This window comes from Uloborus diversus, chromosome 6 (genome assembly GCF_026930045.1).
Source record: "Uloborus diversus isolate 005 chromosome 6, Udiv.v.3.1, whole genome shotgun sequence".
NCBI classification, from domain to species: Eukaryota; Metazoa; Arthropoda; class Arachnida; order Araneae; family Uloboridae; genus Uloborus; species Uloborus diversus.
Window position 1 is genome coordinate 73,252,876 of NC_072736.1, and position 27,071 is coordinate 73,279,946.

The 27,071-nt window shown below is 34.0% G+C and overlaps 1 protein-coding gene across 1 annotated transcript in view; it reads right to left on the bottom strand.

Moving 5' to 3' along the window:
- LOC129224815 (venom peptide isomerase heavy chain-like) overlaps nucleotides 1-27,071 on the bottom strand; it is a 39,534-nt gene that overhangs the window by 8,986 nt on the left and 3,477 nt on the right. The window contains exons 2-5 of the mRNA XM_054859364.1: nucleotides 24,720-24,847; nucleotides 23,873-23,970; nucleotides 20,892-20,976; nucleotides 9,299-9,488 (exon numbers count right to left, since the gene is read on the bottom strand). Coding sequence (XP_054715339.1) covers nucleotides 9,299-9,488; nucleotides 20,892-20,976; nucleotides 23,873-23,970; nucleotides 24,720-24,847 — 501 coding nt within the window. The remainder of the gene's footprint in view (nucleotides 1-9,298; nucleotides 9,489-20,891; nucleotides 20,977-23,872; nucleotides 23,971-24,719; nucleotides 24,848-27,071) is intronic.

A 27,071-nucleotide genomic window follows, 5' to 3' on the forward strand; every position in this document is an offset into this window, starting at 1 on the left:
TCTGCTCGGAAGATCAGCCGGGTTTAAAGCTCCGGGTACATGTCGCCAATTCTCTTTGGAAGTCAGAGTTCTAATTTCGGAGACACGATTCTGAACAAAGGTTCCCCACGCCTCTTCTCTTTTGATCCAAGAAAGTACAGTAGTAGAGTCCGTCCAAAAGTAAACTTCTTCATGGGGAATCTCACACATAATTGTAGAAGCAAGGCGAGAAGCAATTGTGGCTGCTAACAATTCTAGTCTAGCGATAGTGGTTTTTTTCTTTCCAGATGGGGATACTCTTGATTTAGCGCTTAACAACTGTACCTTGACACATTCACTCGTTTCGACGCGAAAAAACGCTACTGCTGCATAGGCACACATGCTCGCATCGCAAAAAAAATGTAGAGAGTAATTTTCGCTGTCATCACCAATTTTCAAATATCGGGGAATTTGAACTTTTTCCAAATAGAAAATATTTCTAATCCACTTCAAAAATTCTTCTTTAGTTCCGGGGTCAACTTCCTCTTCCCAATTCAACTTCATTTCCCAAGTTTTCTGCAATAACAGTTTTGGGAACAATGCTACAGGGCAGGTAGCACCAATGGGATCGAAAATCCGATGAGCAGCAGAAAGTATAACTTTCTTCGTAACTTTTTCTACACAAAGTTCTTTCAAACTATTCATGTTGATACCTAACGTATCTGCATCTTTATCCCACTGCATTCCCAATACATTTGTACTGGGAGTGATTTCTTTAGTAGAATTTGTGTATTCCCAGTCTCTTAGGTCGAATTTTCTTTCAGCCATCGCCTTAGTTGCAACTTCAATGAAAAGCTTTAATTCTTGTTCACTTGACACACTTGTCACGCAGTTATCCACATAAAAACTTTTCATCAGTAATTCAATCATATTCTCTGGATATTTCTCATCTCCACGGTTCAAAACACTTTGCAAATGATGCATAATCACAATTCCAAGTAAAAAAGGACTGCTCGATACACCGAATACTAAGCGACAATGACGAAAGCGAATTAGTTGGCCGTTTTCTCCAATCCACAAAAACCGCAAAAAATCTTTATCAGAATCGGAAAGACAAATTTGTAAAAAAGCCTTGCGAATGTCCGATATAACTCCGATTTTCTCCGAGCGAAAGCGAAACAAAATGTTTGGAATCAATTCAATTAGATTAATTCCACTCTCTAAACAGTCATTGAGGCTTGGAGCACCTTTTTGTTTTGCCGAAGCATCAAAAACGGGACGTATTTTGGTTGTGCTATTCTCCTTTAAAACCGGTCGATGAGGCAAATAATGTGCTGAGCGTTGAATTTCATCTTCTGGTACTTCTTCTATAACATTTTCTGCTAACCATTCTTTCAGCACGTTTTCGTATGACTCAAACAGTCCCTCGGATTTAAGACTCTTCACAATTTTCTGCAGTCTTTTCTCAGAGAGCTCAAAATTATCAGGAAGTGGTAGATGACCCTCAATCCAAGGTAAACTAACTAAAAATCTATCATTCTCAATCTTAACTGTGTCTAAGAAATGTTGCTTAGCTGCCTCCTGTAATTCAATCGCTGTCTTCTTTTCTGCGGGATCGGTGATGCCCAGTGAGTCAAGAGTCCACAAATCGGAAATGCAAGAACTAGTTGTCAGCATTGAAGAAATTAAAAAACTTGCACTCTCATTATTTGAACGACCAATGACTGTCCAACCCAATTTTGTTTCGATTGCAGTAAGTCCACTCTTTAGTTGAAGGTGGTTCCCCGTGATCAACTTTCCCGCAATATCTGCACCAATGAGAATTTCAATCGGACCTTCCCTATCTTCTGCCAGCTGAATGCCATGGTCTCTAAGTTCTTTTAAATGTGGCCCTCGCTTGCTAGCTAATGTTGTATTGCAAATCACTGCTTGTCCAAGCCCTTCAAAATGACAACTATACTCTTCCGTCCAGCTGGACAAGTATATCGTGAACACATCATGTCCGCAGGTTGATGTATTAGATCCACCGAACAATGCATGTTGTAGATATTCCCTACGTTTGGAACTGTATTTCATTTCTTCAGCGGTTGTATAGAGGATATATGATCTTTGAGATCCAGAGTCGATAACTGCACGAGCTGTACGCCTAATATTTTCTCCTCTTACCAACACGGTCAAGGTCTGCAAAAAAACATTGGAAGATTTGGACAAGTTGGCCAGAGCCTCATCGTGCTGTATCACTGGTTCTTTCATTTCATTATTTTTAAGAGTCGAAGAATTATGCTCCTGTGAAAAAGTTCGGCATAAAAATAAATGGTGTTTTTTTCCACACTGTTGGCATTTCATTTTTGAATGGCACGTTTTCACTCCATGTCCATCTCTCAAACATAGAAAACAACAACGTTTATTTTCAACAGCACCTTGTCTTTCTTGCAAAGTCAAATTAGCAGCCTTCTTGCAGTTCCAAGATTTATGTTCCTCAGAACAAAATATGCATAATTTCTTATTTATATTCGATGTCAAAAGTTCTGTTGCTGATGACATTCTGGGTTGAAATTTCTTTTCATTACTTTCTTTGCGGTTATTAAAATGATTTGTCTTTTTACACGGCTCAAAACCTCTGGTGGCAATCAAAATTCTTTCTTCTCCTTCCACTTCATCTTGCAGAAACTCAAGAAGGCGATCTAGGTCATTTGTGGAAGTTATTTTAGTCATATTTTCTTCCGATGAATCCCCTTTCACTCGTCGATGTGCAGTTCTAAAGCGCTCCCATGCTTTTAAAGTCTCATCCGGAAGAGCTGATTCCACTAGAGGGTAAAGCATTGCAGCATATTTATCTTTCGTAACTCCTAAAGTCTCTAGAGCTCTCAGTTTGGTTTCTAACTGATCGTACAGTTGTCGGAGTGAAATATTTTGCGACTTATTTTTTAATAACACAATAGATAGCAGATCCCGCACATAAACTTCGATGAGAAGCTCCTCTTTTCCGTAACGTAATTGTAGCTGTTTTACCGCCTTTTCATAGTTTTCGCCGCTAGGGGGGAAACTTTTAATCAGTTCATCAGCGGCTGAACCTTTCACCATGGCTTGAGCTAAATATGCATATTTGTCATGATTATCAAGATTAGCGTCCTTGTCAATTTTTTGGAATTGTCCCCAGAAGCACAACCAGTTCTTGATATTTCCATCAAAAGTGGGTAAATTAATTTTCGGGTAGTGCAAAAAATTATTATGTACAGTACTTGCAGCTCCGATATCAGTAGACAACTCAGAATGTGCATTTTTTTCATTAATGAGATCACCTAACTCATTTTCCAAAATCCTCCACTTATCAATATAGCCCTCTGATGCATCGATTTCTTCTTCAATAATTTTCTCTGTCTCTTGGGAAGCAAATAAAAGTTCCCTAAATTCATATTCACTCGCCAACATTAGCTTCGCTTTATCTTCTATAACTTTTAATTTCGAAATTTTATCTTCGGAAGATGACTCCGCTTTAGTTTTATAAAAGTCATTGCTGGCAATCATAAACAGTCTCCTATATTGTTTTCGAGAAGCTTTTACTTTCTCCATTACAAAATATTAACAAGCTCAATAATTATATAACTCACTCGTATCGCAATATAGATGGTCCTTTCGTACGGACGCCAGATGTTGGAAACCGATCAAAAAACTCTTACTCGGGATCGATATTCCTGAAACTCAATCAAGAACTCATGTGCAATTTAAACGCAGTACTTTAATACACATTAATAAAACATTTGCAGGTAAAAAACCATCTATATTTACGACATACATAATGAACTTGCTAAAACTGAACTAAAATCTTTGTTCCATCAATTTTATAAGGAAAAATTGTCTGTTTCCAAATGCAGAGATAAAAGGTTAAACACGGCCAAGGCCTTACACGATTACTAACATAATATCACTAGTACATAAATTATTTGCAGTCCATTTTCTACACTATCCCTCCGATATATCGTTTGAAAAGAAAATACAGAACTTAATTACGGAGAAATTAAAATACTGACTTAAAAATACATAATCTTTCATAGCTCTGTGTGATGGGTGAGTGTTTGAAATTTTAAGATATTTTCTTCATTCTTTAAACAGTTATTTAATTTTTAATTATAGTAAAAGGGAAAAATTCACAATGTGAGCCCCTTTGTCAGATTGGGCTACGGATTCCCTTCCCCTGTAAAGTTTCCAAAACTACCATTCAGAGCGGGGTCCTTCCAAGGTCCCCCCCCCCCCCCCCCCGCTCTCTTTCTGACAAAGCTGATATGGCCTGTCGTGAAGTGTATTGGTTAAGACAGCATTTCTAATGCAACAATTAACTAGTATGTTGTGGCCATCACGAAACTTTCTTCTATATTTTTCTTTTTTTTTTTTTTTTTTTTTTCTGATCCCTCCCCATGCTTGACGAGGAAGCAATATTCCCAACAAAAACAAAATGACACATGCAAAAACTTGACGACTATCCCAATGTCTGAATTATTGCAAAAGCAAAGCAAAGAGCGAAAATTGAAAGTTATTTTAAAAGCCTTGCTTGAATGAATTACAAATATTTTATTTGTTAACAAACATAAGATGGCAACAGTTCAAAATTTTAAATCATTGAGATAATATTTCCTATCATTTCCATACAATTAAAATCACGGGAAATACGCAGACGACAATCTATTACGATTTATCTTTCTTATTGTTGCATTAATAAAAATATTTTTATTCGCAAAAAAAAAAAAAAAAAAAAAATCAACACCTCTTGGAGCGATCGGCGTCAAAATAGAACCAAAGCCTGTTTACATATGGATTCACATATATTCCAAATTTCAACCAGAACGTAGTATTACTTCTTGAGATAGGGCACTCAAAATGGAAAAAAAGAACGGGTGATTGGGCTACCCCCCTTTTAGCTGTTGACACAAAAATAAAATCAGTTCTTATACCCACTAAGGGCTACTTGCCGATAAATTTTTCTTTCATTCGGTTCATTATTTCTTGAGATACAGCAGTCACAATTGACGACAAAAAACGTTCTACAGCTCAACCCCCGTTTGAGTTATTGACACCAAAATTGAATCAGCATCTGTTCCTGTTAATACCAACATATTGACCAAATTTTGTTTGATTCCGCCAGTTACTTCCTGAGGAATAGCAAGCACGCGTAACTCGAAAAACGTCCCATTGCTCCACCCCCCTTGGAGGAATTCGCGCCAAAAACTAATGGGCACAAGTTCACATAGGGGCACATATGTGTACTAAATTTCGTTCGATTTCATGCGGTAGTTTTTGTTGTAGAGCGGCCACAAAAAACTGGTCACACACAGACGTGACACACATACATACACACACACACACACACACACATACATACATACACACACACACACAGACAGACAGACATTTTCCAAAAATGGTCGAAATGGACTCAGCACACCTCAAAACGTTCGAATCCGTCAAAATTCGAAATTCGAAAATTTGCACGAATCCAATACTTTCTTCTATATATTAGATATAGAAGAAAGTAAAAATTAATCAGTTGAGGTATCAACATGATTCTTAGTTCAAATTAAACATAAACCATTGATATTGTGTTGAATAAAATATTAAGGAAAAATACTGACCAGAATTATTTTTCTTTTAAAAAATGAAAACGAAAAAATTCTAATAAGAATATTTATGTCGCACATTTAACTCACTAGAGGGAGCGAAACTCATCTTTTTCGGTTCTGAATAAATATAACTTTATTTCCAAAATTAAGAGGAAAAATACTAACGCCCTTCATAACATACGGCACCATTGAAACGATCTGACGAAATCTCGCTTCGCTGGCAACCCCGAATAGAACGGAACTGAAACTTCCTAATTTCTCCAGAGGAGCGGCGCATACGAGTTGACGGAACTTCTGGGATGCACGCGCGAAAATAGGGTTTTTATGTAAGTTCTTCGCATTAATGAATTTGAAGCCGTAATTATTACAGTAAAGCGAATCCGAGCATACTCACGATTTTACGTTACTTCGTTAGTTCATTGGACCTCTTTTGTTTGGTATTTTTTGACTTCAGTTTGAGTCGTCATCAAATACCGGAATTGAAAAAGTGAATAAATTTTCGTATTCGTTTTCCGGTTAAACTACTTGTGACATAATGACATTGATGAGATAATTGATTTACCTAATAATATGGATTTTGGATTGGATCTGCTGAAGAAAAAATAATTGCATTTTAAAAATCAATATTAAAATATGTGTGCATCGTTAAAAAACAATAGTTTTAAATGTATTATACATTTTATTTAACCAAATAACGATTTTGTTAATGCAAAATCACAGTTTACGTCAGACTTTTGCCAAATATGGCAGAGAGGTCCTTTGATGCTCAAGAATTCACATTGGGCAGTATTCGTTCGCAATCGGAACCCCCTTCCCACCAGGGATTTCCTTTTACGAATCCACAGTTTTCTTCGGATCTTTGCCAAATTTGACACAGTGGTCCTTTGATGCTTGGGAATTCACATAAGTTTTTTGCATCAAAATGGGGTGTATGAGGACCACCTTGGGGGTTTTCGCCAGAAAATCCAGAATGATTACGAAAAAATCCAATAATGTCTAAATTTAAATTTTGAGTCATAAAATTGTGCTTCCTACACACTAACGGGAAATGTTAGTGCTACTTTTTTCCTTCTTTTTAGAACCTGATTGTTAAACAAGTGTCATTAGACGAAACTTTTATTTTCGAGATAAACCGTGCGACGTCGGGTAATGTAGCTAGTGACACATAAATTAAACATATATTTAATTGTTCTGTGTGCTTAATGGGTGTATGGCGTGACAGTTTCTAAAATTTATAGCTGCATTCTTTAGAGATTTATTATTAGTATTTTATTTAATGTTACTCGACTAAGAAGTAAAGTCTTAAAGCAAGACCTATTAAATGACTAAAAATAAACTATTTAAGACGTCAATTCGAAGTACGATTGGTTCAACGTACATTCAAATTATTGAGACTGCTCAAATTGAAAGATTTAAACAAAATATTGAATGCATTATTTAAAACTTTTTCGTTGCGAAGCACTTTTGTCATGCATTGAGCTATATCATTTGCACTCCCTCCTCTCCCCTCTCCAGGAAAGTTTTGAATTAGAGAAATAATTGTATTTATTATATTTGGAAATGTTTTTTGTTGTTTTTCGATACAATATACTCTGAACTATAACCTTTGCACAACACCTTTCGAAGAATATATCGATGCCTCGAAAATATAGATATTTGGAGAGCAATATATCGCGGTATTAAAATTCTGATACTGCCCAGTCCTAGTCCATGTTTATTGCTTAATCCTGCTGAACTTGTATCAAAATGAGTGACCGGAGAACTCGCGCATGTGACAGTTTTACTAATTTCCACTCCCCCAATAGCGTTTAACATATTTTTTAGTTGAAAATATTTCGTTCACTATTCATCATAAACATCACATGTTATACAATCTTCAAATATATAATAGCCAAAATCACTGATCGAATAACGCTCTGACGTCACCATCAACAATGAAACTCGCACCATAGCGTGCGTGACGGCATTATTTCATTGTCGAAGAACCAAATATTCAGTAAGTTATTTATAATTTGATAATATTTTTTGGCAGTGTTTGACATGCAGGGAAATGCTTTATTTTGACAAGGGTGAACTGGATCTGGTAACTTAACTGTTTTACTGCTAACATTGTCATTTTAGGAGAGTGAGGAAGCGAAAAAGTTGTCAACAATTAACACTATTTACTAGAGTTTAGAGTTCATCCACTGGAGTTAGGGTTAAAATTTCAACTACCAAAATATCATCAAGCTAGTCAATTGTCTCGTTCAAATGTAGAAGCAATTTTCACCCGTCGTACTTTGACGTGCGATTTCCTAGTATAACAATACTTGCCGAACAATAAATATTTAGTTAAACAAAGTAAACCAAAATATTATTTTCTTTTTTGGTGTGAGTATTTTGCTCACGGGGGAAGGGGGACGACGACTTCTGAAGGGTTAAAGGAGAAACTGGTATAGTTAACTCGATATATAGTACGGCAGTGGTAAGTTGAGCTATGACCTTGACAATGTTTACTTCTTTTTATTAAAGGGATTATTCATTTAAAGGTATATGTTATAGGTACGAATTTGAACTGGAATACTTTTGCAAAACAACTACAAAAGTAACCCAACTCAATTCAGGGCCAACTAACCTCCGCTATAAACATTGTCAAGGTCATAGCTCTATTCATGACAACCGCACTACGAATCTAAGTGTTTTTGCTCGAAGTTTTCGTTGGATCCCAAAATAATTTAGCGTTTCCAAATACAAAGTTGCATTTAATTACTCGAATTCAACTTTTCAATTGAAGTTTTGACGTAAGTAAACACAAAATTATCCTTTTATACATTGTTGTGCTCCTAAACATCATTTCTCTCGCCATCATTTCTCGTCAACCCTACTGCTGATTCTGAGACGATTTCGTCTGCCACTATACGACATGCATGAAAAAAATGAAACGGTTTGGGGAGGGGGGGGGGGGATGTTTAAAAAAAAAGTGACTGGGTTTCTCTTTCCATGGACAATGACTTGAAATTTCACTGAGTAGAAGCTCACTGCTTTTTGGGCAACTTTAAATTTTGTCAAAAATTGAAGGAGTTGCCTTTTTTCCTGGCATCAGACCCGGCAAACATCCCACTGCAGTGCCTGGAAAATTCCAAAATGTGGATAAGTAGCTGCTTAATTGTGATTATAAACGTAATGATTTTTTAAAATACAATAAATAAAACAAATACAAGCACCAAAATTAACTTATTTCTCAGTGAGTACCTTACTAAGTTACCGTATTCCCTGAGTACCATATTCTCAGTAAAGATATTCTTTGATATAGTATTAATAATTAATTTTATCTTAAACTATGATCATGTTAGTCTGTCTATCATACCCTATTTGAAAAAAAAGGGGGGGGGGGGGACATATGTATCAGAGCTGCTATGACACGGAGTAACGACGTGCCTCCAGAACTCAGAAATTTTCCCGTTTTTGACCATAGAAAAGGTCTAAAGGTTACCATATCCCAACTCCGGAACTAAACTATATCCCCCTCCTGCTGTTTAAAATTTATATTGCCTTTCACATAAATTATATTTAATGCAATTTTTTTGGCTGACGTTGCATAAGCAAAAGTCTTTATAAAGAGTTCTTTATCAACGTATTATCCGCAATTATTACTTATCCGTATTTTTGCATGTATAGTATTGAAAAGAAGAGGGAAAAAAACCCACCAAATAGTTTAACTATGATGTCCATACTGTTATACTTACCATGAGTTGTATCACCCCAGCCTGTTGCTCTGGCAAATCCCATTGGGTCGTCTCTGTTCTTTGGCAAGCAAATGCCATTAATGTAGCCACCAGCGTCTTTTATATTTAGTGGCTTTTTCAGCTTCAGTAAAGCAATGTCGTTTCCGATTGAATGTCTGCCGAATTTCTCATGAACATAAACTTCAGAAACCTACAAGAAGCATTTAAGGGGAGTCAATACCCTACATACTTTCAAAAATTAATTATTTTTATTTTTATATATTTTGAAACTCCATTTCAATACCTTTATAATGATACAAACTTCTTGATCGTGCTCATATTAGAAGTAAATTAGAATAAGCTTTAAAAAAATGTAAACCTATTTTGATGAGGTATGATTTTCCACTTTAAATTTGAATACCTCGAAATAGTATTTTTGAAACTGAATGTTCCTTTTTCTCAGAAACTTTTTTTACAGAGCTGATTTCGTGTTGCAAAATGGCATTTTTTGAAAGCAATACAGCAACTTACACATTAGAATTAAAAAAAAAAAAAAAACTAAGCTTTCTTTCTGTAAAATGTTACTTCAGTAGTTGGGCATTTATGACTGAAAAATCCATTGTTGATCTTTAATTATTTTTTACTGGAAAACTATTTACAGCAAAGTCTTAAAATAAAAACTGTCAGGTGATGTACTATATATTTATGTACATAATATGCTATTTGTGGATGCACTTTTGAATTATGGTTAAAAATGTGTTACTTTTTTAAAAAGGATCTAAAAAGTCACATTTGCCCCGGGACTGGGGCATTAATGATTTTTTGAGGGGCATTTGTGATGACTGCCTATGATAGGTACTTATTTTAGTGTTTTATCATACAGGGTAATTGTGATGAAAAATTTACATTCTGAACTGCAAGTAGCTACATTCTTAGTTTTAATATGACAATATGTTCTTGAGAAATTAAATTTTACTATGACCCACAAATTGGAACATTTTTCAAAATTAAAAATGATACATAAAAAAAGATGTTATAACCCTACAATTTATAAAAGAAACAGTGCAAAAATGTCACTTTTGAGTTAGTTAAGTTTTTTGTACATCAAAGAAATCATAGCATATGTTTTTGAGTCCAACGTGAATGGTCCAATTCCTATAATATTTAGTGGACCAGCATATATAAATGGCTTATTAATTTCTGAGATATCATTTCTTCTTGGCCATTAGGCTGTGGGACGAAGGCATAAAAGATGCTTAAAAACATGGTTTCGTTTGCCAACTTCAGGGACTACAAAAAGTGATATTTTTCTGAATCCTTAGTGTCGACAGATGAAAAAAAAAAAGCAATGTTCACAAAAAAAAAAAAAAAAAAAAAATAGTGTCTCATAATTTTTTTAGACAGTTACAGATACATGAAAAGGAGTGAAACTGCCAAGCAAGGGGCAGACAAATTTTAAATACATAAAAAATATTAGACATGTACATTTAAAATATTACGCATGTGCGTTAAAACTATTGTGCATGTACATCAAAAAAGTTTTTTTCAAGAAGCAAACTATTTATTTTGAAGTATCATCGTCAGAATCACTGAATTCATCTATCCTGTTTTTGCGTATAGAGTTATTTTCCTCCTGAGAGTTTATACAGCTACAGTCACTAGAGGAAAATTATGTGCATGAGCAACTTTACTTTACGTCTTGCATGTACTACATCTCTTCGAAGAACACCGAGTTTTCGAGCATGCACAGGAGACTAGTTTTTGAACATTATCTGATGCAATGGAAATAGTGCTCCATTGTCTTTCAATACTGCCCGCATTTATAGTCCATCCAATGTTCTGATGAACTGGGAACATTGATTAAATCAGTGGTGCTCAGCATTCAGCCCGCGGATCAAATCTGCCCTTTGAAGCTGACCCATGTGCCCCGTCGTTGTATTCAGTGTTAAAAAACGAAAAATATATTCTAAAACCTTCCAAACATGCTGATAATCTTCTTTCGGTGTTATTAATTTTGAAGTCAAGTAGTCATAAATTGATTTCTGAAACACAGATGCAATAAAATAAGCATGTAATAATAAAGACAGCAATTTTAGTTTGTAATTGTCTTTTGTTTCCCTTGTTTTCCCATGCTATCTAGAAAAACTTAAATCATATAAATAAATTTGATATTTGTTCTGGTCCACGAGATTCTGATTAATGTGAGTTGTAGACCGCAGGTAAAAAAAGGTTATTCACCACTGGATTAAATTATTCAAGCATCAGCAATGAGTATTTGCTTGATAGTTAATGCACAAACGAGGGGATAGGGTAAGAGTCATAGTCCGGAATTGGTTCCTTTTCCCTCCAGCTCTGCAACCCTGGTAAAAACATTTGCGCTTTAAATTCATTTCATTTTGATTCAGGCATATTAATCTCTGACTTTCGTCAATGATAAGTCTATGAGATATGGTATTTCTATATTTATTAATAACTTTCATTTTTATTTCTTGTCACCAAAAAATGAGAATGTATTCGGAATCTACTGCATTTTATCAATTTTTGGTGACATGAAATAATTTTTCGTGTTGTCGTTAATGTTAAAAAAAAAAAAAAATAATAATAATAATGATTGTCGAAAAAATGCCCTTAAAATGGCTAATTTAAAAAAAAAAATCTTTTGTAAAAAATACTCCCATCAAGAGCTTTTTCCAACAAAGTTTTTCTTAAAAAAAATCCGCCTTTAACTTCGCATTTTATATTTGCCTTAAATTTTTCCCGCAGGCGCTAATATAAAGTGCTTTGAACTGTTCAAAGTTGAACGAAAGATTATTCAAATAAAAAAATGAAATACCGGAATGAGGTGTCATCGGGGAGATCTTTAAAAAAAAAAAAAAAACAACGAGCTGATGTGTACATCACACGACTTCCTTTTACTCGAATTTAATGTAATTTTCCCATTATTGGCAATAATATGATTCAATAGTTTACTCTCTAAATATCACCAACAGTGGCGAAAGAAACGAGATTAAAAAAAAAAAAAAATCGTCAAATTTGCCGCCAAGTTGGCGACCAAAAGACTGGCGACATATCGCCAAGTGTCCGCCAAATTATAACATCATTTGAGTTTACATCGAAATTAACAATGATTTCCTCCCCAAAAGGGCAAAAGACCCCTTTAGAAACACCCGAATGCAACCAAAAGGAGGGGGGGGGGAGGTGCACAACTAGTCTCCACTAGGAGTCTACGTACCAAAGTTCAACTTTCTAGGACATACAGTTCTTGAGTTATGCGACATACATACGTACATACGGACGTCACGAGAAAACTCGTTGTAATTAACTCGGGAATCGTCAAAATGGATATTTCGCTTGTCTATACGTTCTTAGCCACTTATCTACGTGTGGTCGAGTCGAAAAAAAAACTCAAAATTCATTCGGGGGTGAGCAAAATGGAAATTGAGGTCGATTTTTGAGTGAAATTTTTTTCTGAATACAATACTTCCTTTTTTTGTAAAAGGAAATAAAATAGTTTTTTTGAATCGAACGATTTGTTATTCCTTTTTTTTTGGGCTGGGGGGGGGGGGGGGGGCGCACATGGGTCGGACCGACAGACAGAAATTTTCCCCATCTCAAACCCCTACTTTCGAATGATATTTATTTAATTCTTTTATCTTTTTTTTTTTTTTTTTTTGACTTATTTTTTGTACTAAGCAATATTTTTACGATACATTAACCTTAGCACAGGTAAACCACCTTTTAGGTCCTTTTTTCAAATTTTATATTACTTTGACAAGAAAGTAGGCTAAAAATGAGCTCAAAATATCGTCTCTAATCAAAAAGCAATATTATTGAAAAAGGGAAAGATAAAACATCGTGATTCGCAACTCCAACGAACTATAGGGGGCACTGCAGTCACTGACTAATGGCGGACGAAAAAACTAAAACAAACGCATGTGGTAACGAAGAAAATGGTAATAAGTCTAGTAAATTTTGTTCGTATGCATGATTTTTTCGCTTTATTCTTTCTAAATTAATTTTCAAAGTCTTGTGGATATTCTGGCCCACGTAGAAAGAAATGAGAATTCAAGAAGCATTACTAAACGTCAAAGATTAATGCAAACTACGTAGTTCGTAGTTCTAAGCAGCTATTTCCACGATGTTGAATTCGATATTTATCAATTCTTGATAAAACTAAATAATAATTGTGGCCTGACAAGAATAACATTTAATGCTGGAAAATTCGATATTTATACGTTTAACGTTCAATATGATACGTTTTAAATTACTAAGCGAAAGTAAGTAATTTAAAAAGTATTAATATATTTTGCAACGAAAAATTGAGCAAAACAGTAAAAATTCGGTTGAAAAACTGTTTATTAAATTTTTAGATTATAAATATTGTGTTTAATAGCGCCATCTAGAGACAATTTTTTTTGTGTAAGTCCACGGAACATAGTTTGTATTTCAATTACTAATTAAAACTTAATGAGACAATTACAGCATGTGAACATTGTATTTTTCTGTTGAGTTCATCATTTATAATAGATTTCAAGCAAGTTCACGTAGTCCCTAAGATTGGTAAACGAACTTGAACGATATTTGCACTCGGCCCATAGATTACATTGGAAAGTTTGGTCTTGTGAAGAAACTTAAACATATACCCAGTTCCAGTTTTATTCTCTGACAAAACTCTCCCAATATAATAACACTTTTCAAAATATACAGCATAATATTTCTCTAAGTCGACATGATACTGAACTTGATTCAATTGTAGTTTGAGTCCATCTAAAGTCCATTCTTTTAAATCATCTAGTAAATTTAGTTGAGTTCCATGAATTTTGCCATCATCTTATCAACAGCATGGGCGGATTTATGGGGGGGCAGAGGGGGGCAATGCCCCCCCAGTTTTGGGAGGACTTTATGTAGTAACTACACATCTTTCAAAAATTAAAAAAAAAAATTCGTTTTTGAGTAGTTCAGAAGAGCATGGGTGGATTTATATGGTGGGGGGGGGGGAGGGGGCAATGCCTCCCAGTTGTGGGAGGAGTTTATATAGTAAAAACTAATGTTCCAAAATCTTATTAAAAAAAACAAAAACATGACTTTTTCTTTTTTGAATGATTCAATTAAAATGAAGAGAATTGCGAATGTTCTTTTCTAAAGGGAGAAAAGAAAAAGAAAAAACCGAACATTAAATACAAATAGTACAGCTGTCACTGGGGTACTGAAAATTAGTCTAAATTCACTATTTTGGACTTAAAACCATTTGGGCAAGTGTATGAATGAAAATATAGGCTAAACGAGCTATGCTTTGAGCTGCAACACTTATTTATAATAATTGACGTTTGGGACCCTGCCTCCCCCTCCCCAATTTGCGCTAACAGAATGAACGATCTACTCGTTACAATTTGTTTTCCCTCTCTTCAGAATGTTTATTTTCAATTTGCGTGATTTCAAAAAAAAAAAAAAAAAAAGATATTTTGAGTTGTTACAGACGAAGGATTTTGAAGAACCTTCTGGATTCACATGTTCAAATGAAATTGGTTGACTTGAATGTGGTTGAAATGTATGCTATTGCAAATGAATGTTGTGAAATTGGTTGACTATGTATGCTATTGCAAAAGAAGTACATAGCTAAAAGGTTTTTGTACAGCAAAATACTATCAAATGTAACAGTTAACACCATACTCAACGAATGTATGTAACAATGAAACAAAAAACTGGAAAAATTGTCCAACCATTGAACAAACAGAACGTAAAACCACTGTAAACAATGCGTTAATTTTTTAGGTGAAAAAAATAGGAATCTCAATCCCTAGCAGTTCAAAACTAAATTTCTGATTTTCCAGAATCATTCATTGTAAGGAAAACGTCTGAATAAAAGAAAAAGTGAGGGAGATATATTTCCGGCACAAAAGTTTTGCACAACTCTTGTAAGATCGCATTATTACCTGATGAAATGTTTTTATAACTGTGTTTTCTTTATTTTTTAAAGGAAAAAATTTGTATATATGAAACTAATAGAACTGTACTTCATGCGCTTGGAAAATTTTCGGCTTGTCTTTTTTTTTTTTTTTTTTTTTTTTGAGAAAGAAAAGTAAATACTATCACAAATTGACTAAACTTCAGTTATCTGAAAGTTCTGATTTATTGAATCTTTTTACTTAGAGGGAAAATACCATTTTCCTTACTTTCTAAATAAATACTGTTTACAAATTAAGGTAAGTCATAATCATCTAAGTCTAAATGAGACAGTTATTGTCATTATTGAAATCTGAGTAATTCAGTCATCAAAAGTTTTGGAAAAATTTGCTGAAATTTGATAAAAACCGATAAAAAGTTTACACAGATTGGTAAAATCAAAAAATCCTTTAACTGTAAAAATTGACGAATTTTTGTTAAAATTATAAAAAATCAAACAAAAATCTGCAGGTAAGAGTAAATTATATGCAGGGCCGGATTTGCCTATAAGATAAACAAGCTATAACTTACGGCCCCTGCTTTGAAGTGGGCCCCCTAACTCCCAAAGAATTGTGATATGTTCCTTAAAAAAATGGAATGTGCTTGAAAAACTAATTTCAAGTACTTGAAAACCTTGAATATTTGGAAACCTGTGGCTACAAACCTTAAATTTTAAAACTTCTAACAAATTGTAGGGGGAGGAATGCCAAAATAAGTCAAATTCAGCTCCTTGCTACATCCTTCATCAAAAATGTAAACATCATGGTTCTCGTGTTTGTAACATATTACTTAAAATAAATTTTTGTGACTCACATGCTTCATATCTCGCTATTTATTTAATCCCGAATGCAGAATTTTGGAAATTCTTTTGTATTGATTGCTTTTATCTTACTTTTACTGCATATTGTTAATCTGTTTAGCCCGGGAAAAAATGATACACTACCCCCATTCCTTTTCGTTTTCTGCGCTACTTATAATTAAAAAAATAGTTGTAATGAGAAATTAAGGTTCATTTTTTCTTTTAAACATAAAATAGCCGTTTCTTACAAAGTTTGAACAATACTGTACAACTGTATAATCTACTACTCGAATTCAGAGACTGGAAAGTGCAAATTATTGATAGGTTCTAAAATCCCTGAAAAGAATTGGTGCAGTATAGCCTACCAGGGCTCTTGAGCCAAAAACCCAATCTAACCAACCAAACCTTGAAAATAATTAGACAAGTCTTTGAAACTCCTAAGCAAAGTGTGCTTCAATTTCTTATCAAGTGTATAAATTAAGAATTGTTCAAATGGGTAGTATGTTACTCTCTTGATACCTATTCTCTAAATCTGTGCACAATTTCTTTTAAAGTATTAACTTGCATCACAAAGCACTTTTAAAGCATAAAACTTAAAAAAATATTTCCCTATTATTTCCAATTAACCCTTATATTTTCCAATTTATATTAACCCTTATATTATTTAACCCCCTATTATTTTCCAATTAATAACTTCAAAATGCAGAATTTTATATCCATTTTATATAATTTCATCCGGGGGAGTAACCCCTGGGCCCCCTAAAATTAGAGATATTCTATATATCACTTAAAAGGGAGCCCTGCGTCACTCTCTTAATACCAGCCCCCTCTCTTTTAAGGTCAATTCAAAAAGGACAGCATGATTACACACAGTAATGAAAACGACACATAAATAAAGTAAAGAATGGCCTTATGCATCACAGAAAACAGACAAAAACGTGGGAGGGGGGGGCACTAAAAAATGTTGTTCCAAAAAAAAAAAAAATCCTGCCCCCCCAGGAACTCAGTCCTAAATCCGCCTATGATCAACAGAACTATTTTCATTTTGACTCTTTATCTCAGGGTGAGTTTCAAGTTTCCCTATTTCTTCATATTCTTCTAGTTCATCAATAATAAAGTCACTCACAGATATATCACCATCACTGTCCTTGTTCAACTCTCTGTTAAGTTCTTCTTCCAAATCTCCGTCTACTTCGTCACTATCAGAATCTACATGATACACTTTAAGCTTTTTTTTCTGTTTACATAGATTTAGAGCTTTAAGTTCACATTCTTCCTTTTTAATTTGTCTTACAGCCTCTCTCTCTCTCTTTTCTTTTGTAATCTTTCAATTTCTTTCGCTTTATTATTCTCTAGCCTCTCCGATTCTTTTGCTTTATTTTTCTCCAGTTTTTCTTTCTGTAATGCTTTCTTTTTTTCCTCTTCCGCTATTTGTTGTTCTAAATAAGATTTACTTGTTAATGTTGTTGACAAATCTGTTCGATGACGTTTAGTAGCTGTTAATAAAGCCTGTTGGGTAACGGTTTGAAGTAATATATCTTCAAATGAGCATCTTGTTTCATTTTGGCTAAGTCTTATGAATTTAATAAATAAAAGATTTGAAACTTACAAGCCAAAGATCTAAGTGATGTTTAAAAACATGCTTCAAAAGAACACCAACTGGTAGCTATATTGGAATCACTTTTGCCCCACACTTGTCATCACTATTGCCCCCATCCCATTTTTAAAGGGGCATAAGTGATTTCACTTAAAATAATTGTTGTAAGTGTAAGCAAGAACTTGGGTTATTGAGAATGGCAACGATGGGGATTGGAATTACGATTTTTGTAAGATGTTGGATGCTTTTCGGATTTATCGGGTTTGAGAAAGAGATTTACGTTTGATGATTAAGTGATGTAACGTTTTTGATGTTTACGTTGTTATTGAATAAAAGCTCTTAAGTTTTACACTTCAGAAGTGGGATAATAAAGTTTTCTTTTGAAGCAATGTCCTATTTATCAAGAGTCAGGAAGAGAGATTTGCAATATATTGCCACTGAGTTAGGAGAAGATGATGTTAAAAACCTAACACTTATACGTTTGATCAAAGTTATCTTAAGTAATGACAATTATGAAGAAGAAATAGTTAAGGGCATCATTTCGAGCTTAGACGTCGAACGACTCAGTGAAGAAGTACGTGAAAAGCGCCAACATGAAAATGAACAGCGCCAACAAGAAATTGAAAGGGAAAAGCGCCAACATGAAAATGAACTGCGCCAACAAGAAATTGAAAGGGAAAAGCGACAACAGGAAATTGAACAGGAAAAGCGCCAACATGAAAATGAACAGCGCCAACAAGAAATTGAAAGGGAAAAGCGCCAACATGAAAATGAACTGCGCCAACAAGAAATTGAAAGGGAAAAGCGACAACAGGAAATCGAACGGGAAAAGCGCCAACAGGAAATTGAAAAGTTGCAACGCCAGCAGGAATTTGAAAGAGAACAGCTCCAGTACCAAAAGGAAATTGAGCGAGAAAAGCGCCAACATGAAATTGAGCGCGAAAAGCGCCAACACGAACTTCAGTTAAAGAAATTAGAGTCAGAAGCAAAGACTATTACCAGCAGCGCAGTATCAGAATTACCAAAGGTGGATTGGCAAGCTCAGTTAAGAAAATTCGATTCAATTAACGACGACATAGGGTTGTATCTTGTCCATTTCGAAAGAGTGATGACGCGAGTTAAAATGGAATCGACATTGTGGATGGCGTGTCTTACTGGAGTATTGCCAAGTGATATTGTTGAATTAATTCTGAAAGAACTAGAAAAAAATGCCGAAGATTATGCTTACGTGAAAGATTTGCTTTTAAAACGATATAAATTAAGTCCCGAAAAGTTTAGACAACTATTTTACTCACATAAGATTAAGGATGGAAAGAGCTGGCGTGAATATTATTATGAGTTAGAAACATATTTTACCGGATGGACTACAGGACTGAAAATTGAGAGTGTGAACGACTTAAAAGGAATGATAATCTCTGATCGTATCAAAGAGGTGGCTCCTTCTGCAGTAAGAGATTACTATTTGAGCACATGGTCATCATTAAATACACCAATTGAATTGACTAATAAGATAGATGAATACATAGAACTGGACAATTCTTTTAAGGGTAAACTTCAAGTGAATGACCGTCCAGAGTTTATTTTGAGAAAGAATCATACTTCAAACGAAAGTTGGAATAAAGACATTTCGCGTGTTAGAGCTACAGAATCCATAGTATGTTATAACTGCAATGAAAAGGGACATTTTTCTCGTGACTGTCTAAAATTGAGACGACCCAAGTTGTGTACCAGGTGTAGAATGGAAGGTCATCCTTATCCCATTTTTAAAGGGGCATAAGTGATTTCACTTAAAATAGTTGTTGCAAGTGTTATAAAATTTATATTATTATAAATTTATAATGTAAAACTTCACTTAAAATAGCGCAGTACAAAAATTATATTTTTAGAACAAAAATTTAAAATTTAGTGAAAACCTTTGTAAATTATCAACAAACCTGAAATCCATGTTCAAAAGTAATGTAATAGGAAAACTCCATCCATTAAAAAGTATAATGTAAATGCATCTCAAATACTTTTGAGTGTTATATAAGACATTTTAAGGTATAAGACTGAGGTAATTTCATACAGTAAATAATAATATCACAGGAGCAATAAACCCTGGTCACATTTGCCCCAAATCATAATTGCCCCACCTTACCCTATAGAGAAAAAGAATCTACCAAAGGAATAGAAAAAATTTCATAATTGTATCTTTAACAGATTTTCAAAAAAAGGTACATGAACATGTGCAAATTAACATTGACGGTATATTGGATACTGACTCCCCCCTTAAGAATAAGTACATAATAATAACTTGAAACAGTTTCTGATTGATTCAAATCACATTTCTATTATCCAGTGGTTGTTCCCATAGGGCCATATACGCCGTATACTCTCAAACATTTTTTAGACACATAGAATATACCCTCAAGCTTAATAAATTTTCATATTATGACATACTATGTATTATGATCACATACACATGTTGTGCAAAATGGATTACTGAGAGTGTACGTATACCCTCAGAAAAATTGATGGGAACGTCGCTACATCAAGATTGAGTTAGGATACTTTCAAAGAAACAACAAGAACCTTTCACGAAATAATAAAAATCAGCGGCGTACGCAGACAAATCAGTTCGGGGGGGGGGGGGGGCTGAGCTCGAAAGTCTTTGAGCTGGGGGGGGGGATACTTATGAACTGTAGCTAAGAAAAGTTCATCTATCGCTTTTCTGATATCAATACGAATGTAAGATTGCAAAAATACATCATAAAAAAAAACCTGTTCTTTATTATAATTTTTATAATTAATTTTGAAAATTTCTGGGGGGGCTGTAGCCCTATCAGCCCACCCCCTGGGTACGCCACTGATAAAAATGTGCACAAATGATTTTAATTCTATTTTAAATGAATACTATTTCAAAATATATAGCAAAAAGAGCGAAAGTAGCTTTTCCAAAACAAAGTAAAATGATATTACAAAAGCATCGCCCCACCAAAAAAAAAAAAAAAATTATAACTTAAGGATTTTCGTAACTGTCCATCTTAGCTTCTCCCATGGGTGCGCCACGGCATGATAATGACGAGCAATAAAGTTAGGCCAACGCTCAAACAAAATGGTTAAATGAGTGAACTGGGTGAAGTCTGTGTTAACAGCTAAAAATTGTAATATTTCAAACTATATAAATTTAGGTTTTTAAGTATCCGTTACTAAAGTTCCATTTGAATACAGTAATGTGAACTAAATATTTCAAACGCGAGAGTGATAAAGAAAGTTAATCAAATTACGACACTTACTTCATGGTTTCTAACTGTAGGACCGTCATCTTGAGATAATTTATGCATACCGGCAAATATTTTATACCTCCATGGTTCATTAGGGCTGTGAAAAACAAACTCATTTCTTAGTTTTATCTTTATAGTTATTTTATGACAAAATAGTAAAAGCATTCTTTTTCCCAATTTTTACTTCCTTTTACAAACGAGCTGATGTGTGCATCACATGATTTCCTCTTACTCCAATTTAATGTCATTTTCCCATTATTGGCAATTTTAATGTGATTCAATAGTTTACTCTATAAATATCATCAACAATAGCCAAATCTATACCTGATTTTTAAAAAAAAAAAAAAAACGTCAAATTTGTCGCCAAAAGACTGGCGATATATCGCCAAGTGTTCGCCAAATTATAACACTACTTGAGTTTACATCGAAATTAACAATGATTTCCCTCCAAAAAGGGGCAAAAGACCCCCTTAGAAACACCCGAATGCAACCAAAAGAGAAAGTGCACAACTAGACCCCACTAGGAGTCCACGTACCAAATTTAAACTTTCTAGGACATACCGTTTTTGAGTTATGCGAGATACATACACACATACACACATACGCGCATACATACATACATACGTACATACAGACGTCACGAGAAAATTCATTGAAATTAACTCGGGGATGGTCAAAATGGATAATAGACATTTCCGGTATCCTTTGGCCAATTAAGAGCTAGGAATTTCATTGAAAGTAATGATTTTAACGTAGTGATGTGATACATTTTTCTAATTAATGAAATTCTACTGGGCTGAAATATTACAAGTAGTCCTTTTTTTTATTTCCTTTTACAAAAAAGGAAGCATTGTATTCGCAAAAAAAAATTCACTCAAAAATCGACCTTAATTTCCATTTTATTCACCCCCGAATGAATATTGAGTTTTTTTTTTCGCCCCGACCACACGCGGATATATGCCTAGGAACCTACAGACACCCAAAATATCCATTTTGACTACCCCCGTGATAATTACAACGAATTTTCTCGTAACGTACGTATGTATGTGTGCATGTATCTCGCATAACTCAAAAACGGTATGTTCTAGAAAGTTGAAATTTGTTACGTAGACTCTTAGTGGGGCCTAGTTGTGCACCTTTCTTTTTGGTTGCATTCGGATGTTCTTAAAGGGGTCTTTTGCCCCTTTTTGGGGGAAATCATTGTTAATTTTGATGTAAACTCAAGTGGTGTTATAATTTTTCGGACATTTGGTGACATATCGTCAAGCTTTTGGTCGCCAACTTTTGTCACTAACTTGGCGACAAATTTGGCGATTTTTTTTAAAAATTTGGTTTTAATTCGGCCATTGTTGGTGACATTTAGAGAGTAAACAATTGAATCACATTAAAATTGAAAAAAATGGGGAAATGATATTAATATTAGTTCTTGCGCTAGGAGCCTGTTGGAAATAATCTTTGATGATGAAGATATAGATAACCACCAGAGCTGACTTGGAGTTAATTAAGGAGCCTAATCATGAACAACGAAATTGTAATGAATTCCCCAACTGTAGTATCTTCTTATATATAATAGCCAATGATCTAGTAACGTGAGAATTTCAACAATGAAACTCGCACCACGGCATGATAATTTGATAATATGTTTTGGTAACGTTTAACATGCAGGGAAATACTTTATCGTGATAAGGCTAAACTCGAACCGGCAACTTAACACTTTTACTGATAAGACTGTCATTCGCAACTCCAACGAACTATAGGGGGCACTGCAGTCACTGTCTAATGGCGGACGAAAAAACTAAAACGTGGTAACGAAGAAAATGCTGAAAGTGTTGTGACTTTTGTTCGTATGTATGATTTTTTTGTTTTATCCTTTTTAAATCAATATTTTAAGTCCTGAGGATATTTTGGCCCACGTAGAAAGAAATGAGAATTCAATAAGCATTGCTAAACGTCAAACATTAATGCAAACTACGTAGTTCGTAGTTCTAAGCAGCCATTTCCACGATGTTGAATTCGATATTTATCAATTCTTGATAAAACTAAATAATAATTGTGGCCTGACAAGAATAACAATTAATGCTAGATAATTTAATTATATGACATTACGAATTATTATCAACAGAAGATGATACTTATTTGCCTTGCTTGGCTAGCGCTTCACGAAACTTTCTTCTATATCTTTCTTATAATTCTGATCCCTCCCCATGCTTGACGGGGAAGCAATATTCCCAACAAAAACAAAATTACACACGCAAAACTTGATGACAAACCCAATTCTCGATTTATCTCAAAAGCAAAGCAAAGAATGACAATTGAATATTATTTTTAAACCCTTGCTTTAAATAATTACAAACATTTATTTGTTAACAAACAGAAGATGGCAACAGTTAAAAAGTTTAAATCATCGCGATTTTCTGGTCATTTTTCCAACAATTAAAATCACGCGAAATATGCAGATGACAGTCTATTACGATTTATCTTCCTTATTGTTGCAATAAAACGCTATTTTTATTCACAAAAAAAAAAAAAAAAAAATCAGCCCTCATAGAGCGATTGGCGCCAAAATTGAATCAACACGCACAAAAAAAAAAAAAAAACAAAAAAAAAAAAAAAAAAAAAAAAAAAAAAAAAAAAAAAAAAAAAAAAGGATTCACATTTATTCCAAATTTCATCCAGAACGTAGCATTACTTCTTGAGATATGGCACTCACAATGGAAACAAAGAACGTTCGATTGTGCCACCCCCTTTTCAGCTGTTGACGCCAAAATAGAATAAGCTCTTATACGCTCTTAGGCAGGGGTTCCCAACTTGTGGGTCGCGACCCCCGAGGGCTTTGTGAAACACATTTTAAGGAAACAGGAAGTAAGTAGCAAAAGGAGAAGATGCATTAAATAAGAATAAAATCTTAATGAACAGTTTCAAACACAATCTTACATATTTAAGTCAAAAAATATTTTCAATCGGGCTGTAAATCCACAAAAAGCAGGACTTACAATTGTATGCAATGTGCAGCAGTAACCACCCAATGCTCGTTTAAAATGGTTGCTCCACACCAGTGTTCGAAACCATTGTTGTGTCTGTACAAGGAGACCTACTCAAAGAAAATAAGACAATTATTTTTCGCACATTGAAGAACATTTGTTGCAAAATACCAAGTAAAAACACTAAGTATAACGTGAATAGCATAAATTATTTTGTCTGGTGGTATTAAGTAAATCTACTTAAAAATATTTAAGCTTATAATATCTCATTTTCGCGAGGAAGGAATACATCTCTGCACAGTATAAAATGAAGTTTCCAAAAAAATAAATAAATAAACAAATAAATAAATAAAAAATAAATAAAAAATAAATAATAAATAAATAAATAAATAAATAAATAAATAAATAAATAAATAAATAAATGAAATAAAAGTGTCTACATGTGTGAATGAGCAAAACTTGAGAACTACCTATCCGATTTCGTCAAAAACTTCAGAGCTTGTTTCTTTTAGCACCGGAAAGGTTTGAGATTGGTTCACAAAAAGTTTAATAAGTAATTCTTTTTGTATTCCCAATTTAGGACACAATTTTCATAAAAATTCCGGAATTCCGGAGTTGAAATATTTCTATCACATATTAACATTATGTATCATTCGAAGAAACAGATTTTTCTGCCTACAATGCAATTAGTTTCAATTCTGTAACTTAATTACGGCAGGAGTGGTTTGCATTTTTAACTCGATATTTTAAAGGTTTTGCTTGCTTCCAGTCACTAATTTCTTTTTCAAGTGTTTTTCTGAAGAATCCTCAGCGCTAAGTAAAGCTTTAAATTCAAAAAATATAGAAAATGATTTCATACCATCCAAGGATACTGCCCATGGCGAGCAGTTTCTCCTCCAACGATTCTGTCACCTCCAGAAGCAGGATGTAGGCCATAGCCACAACCTTCCAGTGTCAACGGATCATTCTTATTCCGCCGTGGGATGCCTAGAAAAAGGATAAAACTTAAAAATTATTAACGCACAATTCTTTTAGAAACTTTTATTGTTTTACATAGAAACTCAAACAATTCTGGAGATTAAGCTCAATTGATTCTAAAAACAAACATCAAGATGACTATTAGTTATGTTGAAAACGCGTTAATTTGGAAACATCTTGTATGACCCTCTGCCATTTTGCCAACCTATTGGTATGTTGAGTAAGTACAAGCAAAAGAAACGAAATGGCAGTGGAAGTGGCCTTACTATTCACAAGCAAAGCGTAGGTCCTACATCAATGTAATTGTATTCTAATAATTAAACGATAGCCTCATATTTTACGCACATGCGGTTATCTCATTTTGAACACTCGTATTATAAAAATATATTATTGGAATATTTGTTCTCACTTTAAAAATTGTAACACAATTATATCAAAAAGAAAAAGAAATCGTTTGAAATTGCAAAGATTACAACCTCTTTTTTTTCTCCATACTTTCCTGTAAAAGTCAAAGAAAGAATGAACAAAGCATAAGACAAAGCTTAATGAATTTCAAAAAAAAAAAAAAAAAGTCAAAAATTATTCGAATAATAATAATAAAAAAAAGTAATAAAATAAAAATAAATTTAAAAAATGGAAAGTAGGGGTTTTGAGATGGAAAAAATGTGTGCCTTTCTGTTTGCCTCTGTTCCCTCTCCCACCCCCCATTAATAACTTTTGAGTGAGAAGTTTGATGATGTCGGAGAGGACATTTCATTCCCATACTTGACTTTTTGATTTGAACATTTTTCGTTCAGTTTTGAGCGGCTCAAAACTGAACAAAAAAAATGTGTACCTATTTATTTGATCAAAAATATCTTTAACAATCGAATAGAAAAAGTTTGATTAGAAAAACAAAAAAAAAAAAAAAAATATTTTTCACTTTGCCGCTTTGAAAAAAAGAAGTGGAAAGTTTTCACCTTTTTTTGCTAGTAAGTATTTACAGCAAAATAAAATAATAGTTTAAAAAACTAAAAAAACGCGCTTTTTTACCAATATGAACTAAAAAGTAAAAAATAATCTTTGCATGTTTACTATGCTAAAATAATTGATCAAACAATTAACTTTATGATAAAAAATACTTTGGGGCGCTGTCCCTTTACATTTTTGCAAAGGCGACAAATTGTAGAAATTTAAGACAACTGATATGAAGCACCCCACGCTTTTTTTACATTTAAGTGAATTGTTTGATCAGTCTTTTTATCATACTGAACATCCAAAGATTTTTTTGAAACTTTTTAGATCCTATTGTTACAAAAGCGTGTTTTTTTTTTTTAGTTTTTTAAACTATTATTTTCTTTTTGTTATTTTTTAGTTCCACTTGTTTTGCGAAAAAATATTCACTTTAATAATATAATTTAAAATTTTCTATATTCATGAAATTTTCCCGAAAAAAGAAAACTAAAAGACTCGGGGGGAAAATTCGTAATATCTCCTCACAGTATTTAAACATACTTTTTTTTTCATAAACATAAAATACCGAAAAGCAATACTTAGCTATGTGTACGTCTGCCACCAGCTGAATACAGCTATCAGCTTAGAGTAAGATTCCGACTAGAGTAAATATTAAACGAATCAGTCAGTATAAAGTGCATTCAAGGCCGACAAAAGGCTATCTCAGTCCACTCGGAATCTAGGGGCCTAGCCTTTAAGGGATGAAGGAAGCAGTCAGCAGGTTCTTATCAAGAGGGAGCTCGCCTTTAAGTAATCAAAGATAACCCTCTTCCAGAAATGACCTTTTATAAAACCCAGAAGCTGGATCCGCTTTTAGCTCTTAATCGAAGTAGTATAAGACTTTATAAGTATTATGAGGGGAGGGGGAGGAGGGATATTCTGCTACCAAACTGACTAGGGACCCACCTTGGTTCTCGGTAGCCCTGAATGTATTGTTTTTCGTCATTAGAATTCATTTTGGGATTATCATTTTCTACCGTCAAACATATTTTAAGTAGTATAAAACTGACTCGATACGTACCCTCGTACCCTGGAACTTTGAAGATACTACATGTCTGAGTTGACAAAAGACTTTTTCACCTTGAATAATAAGTACAAGTCTTTCTCCTTTATCAAAGAATTTTCTTGTCAACGTTTCAAACAGCCCCAGTGGTGATGTTTATAGTAACCCCTGATACGTTTAAATTCTCATCGATCTGAAGGCAGCTTGTGGTTTGATTTTCTAGAAGGAACCTCACTC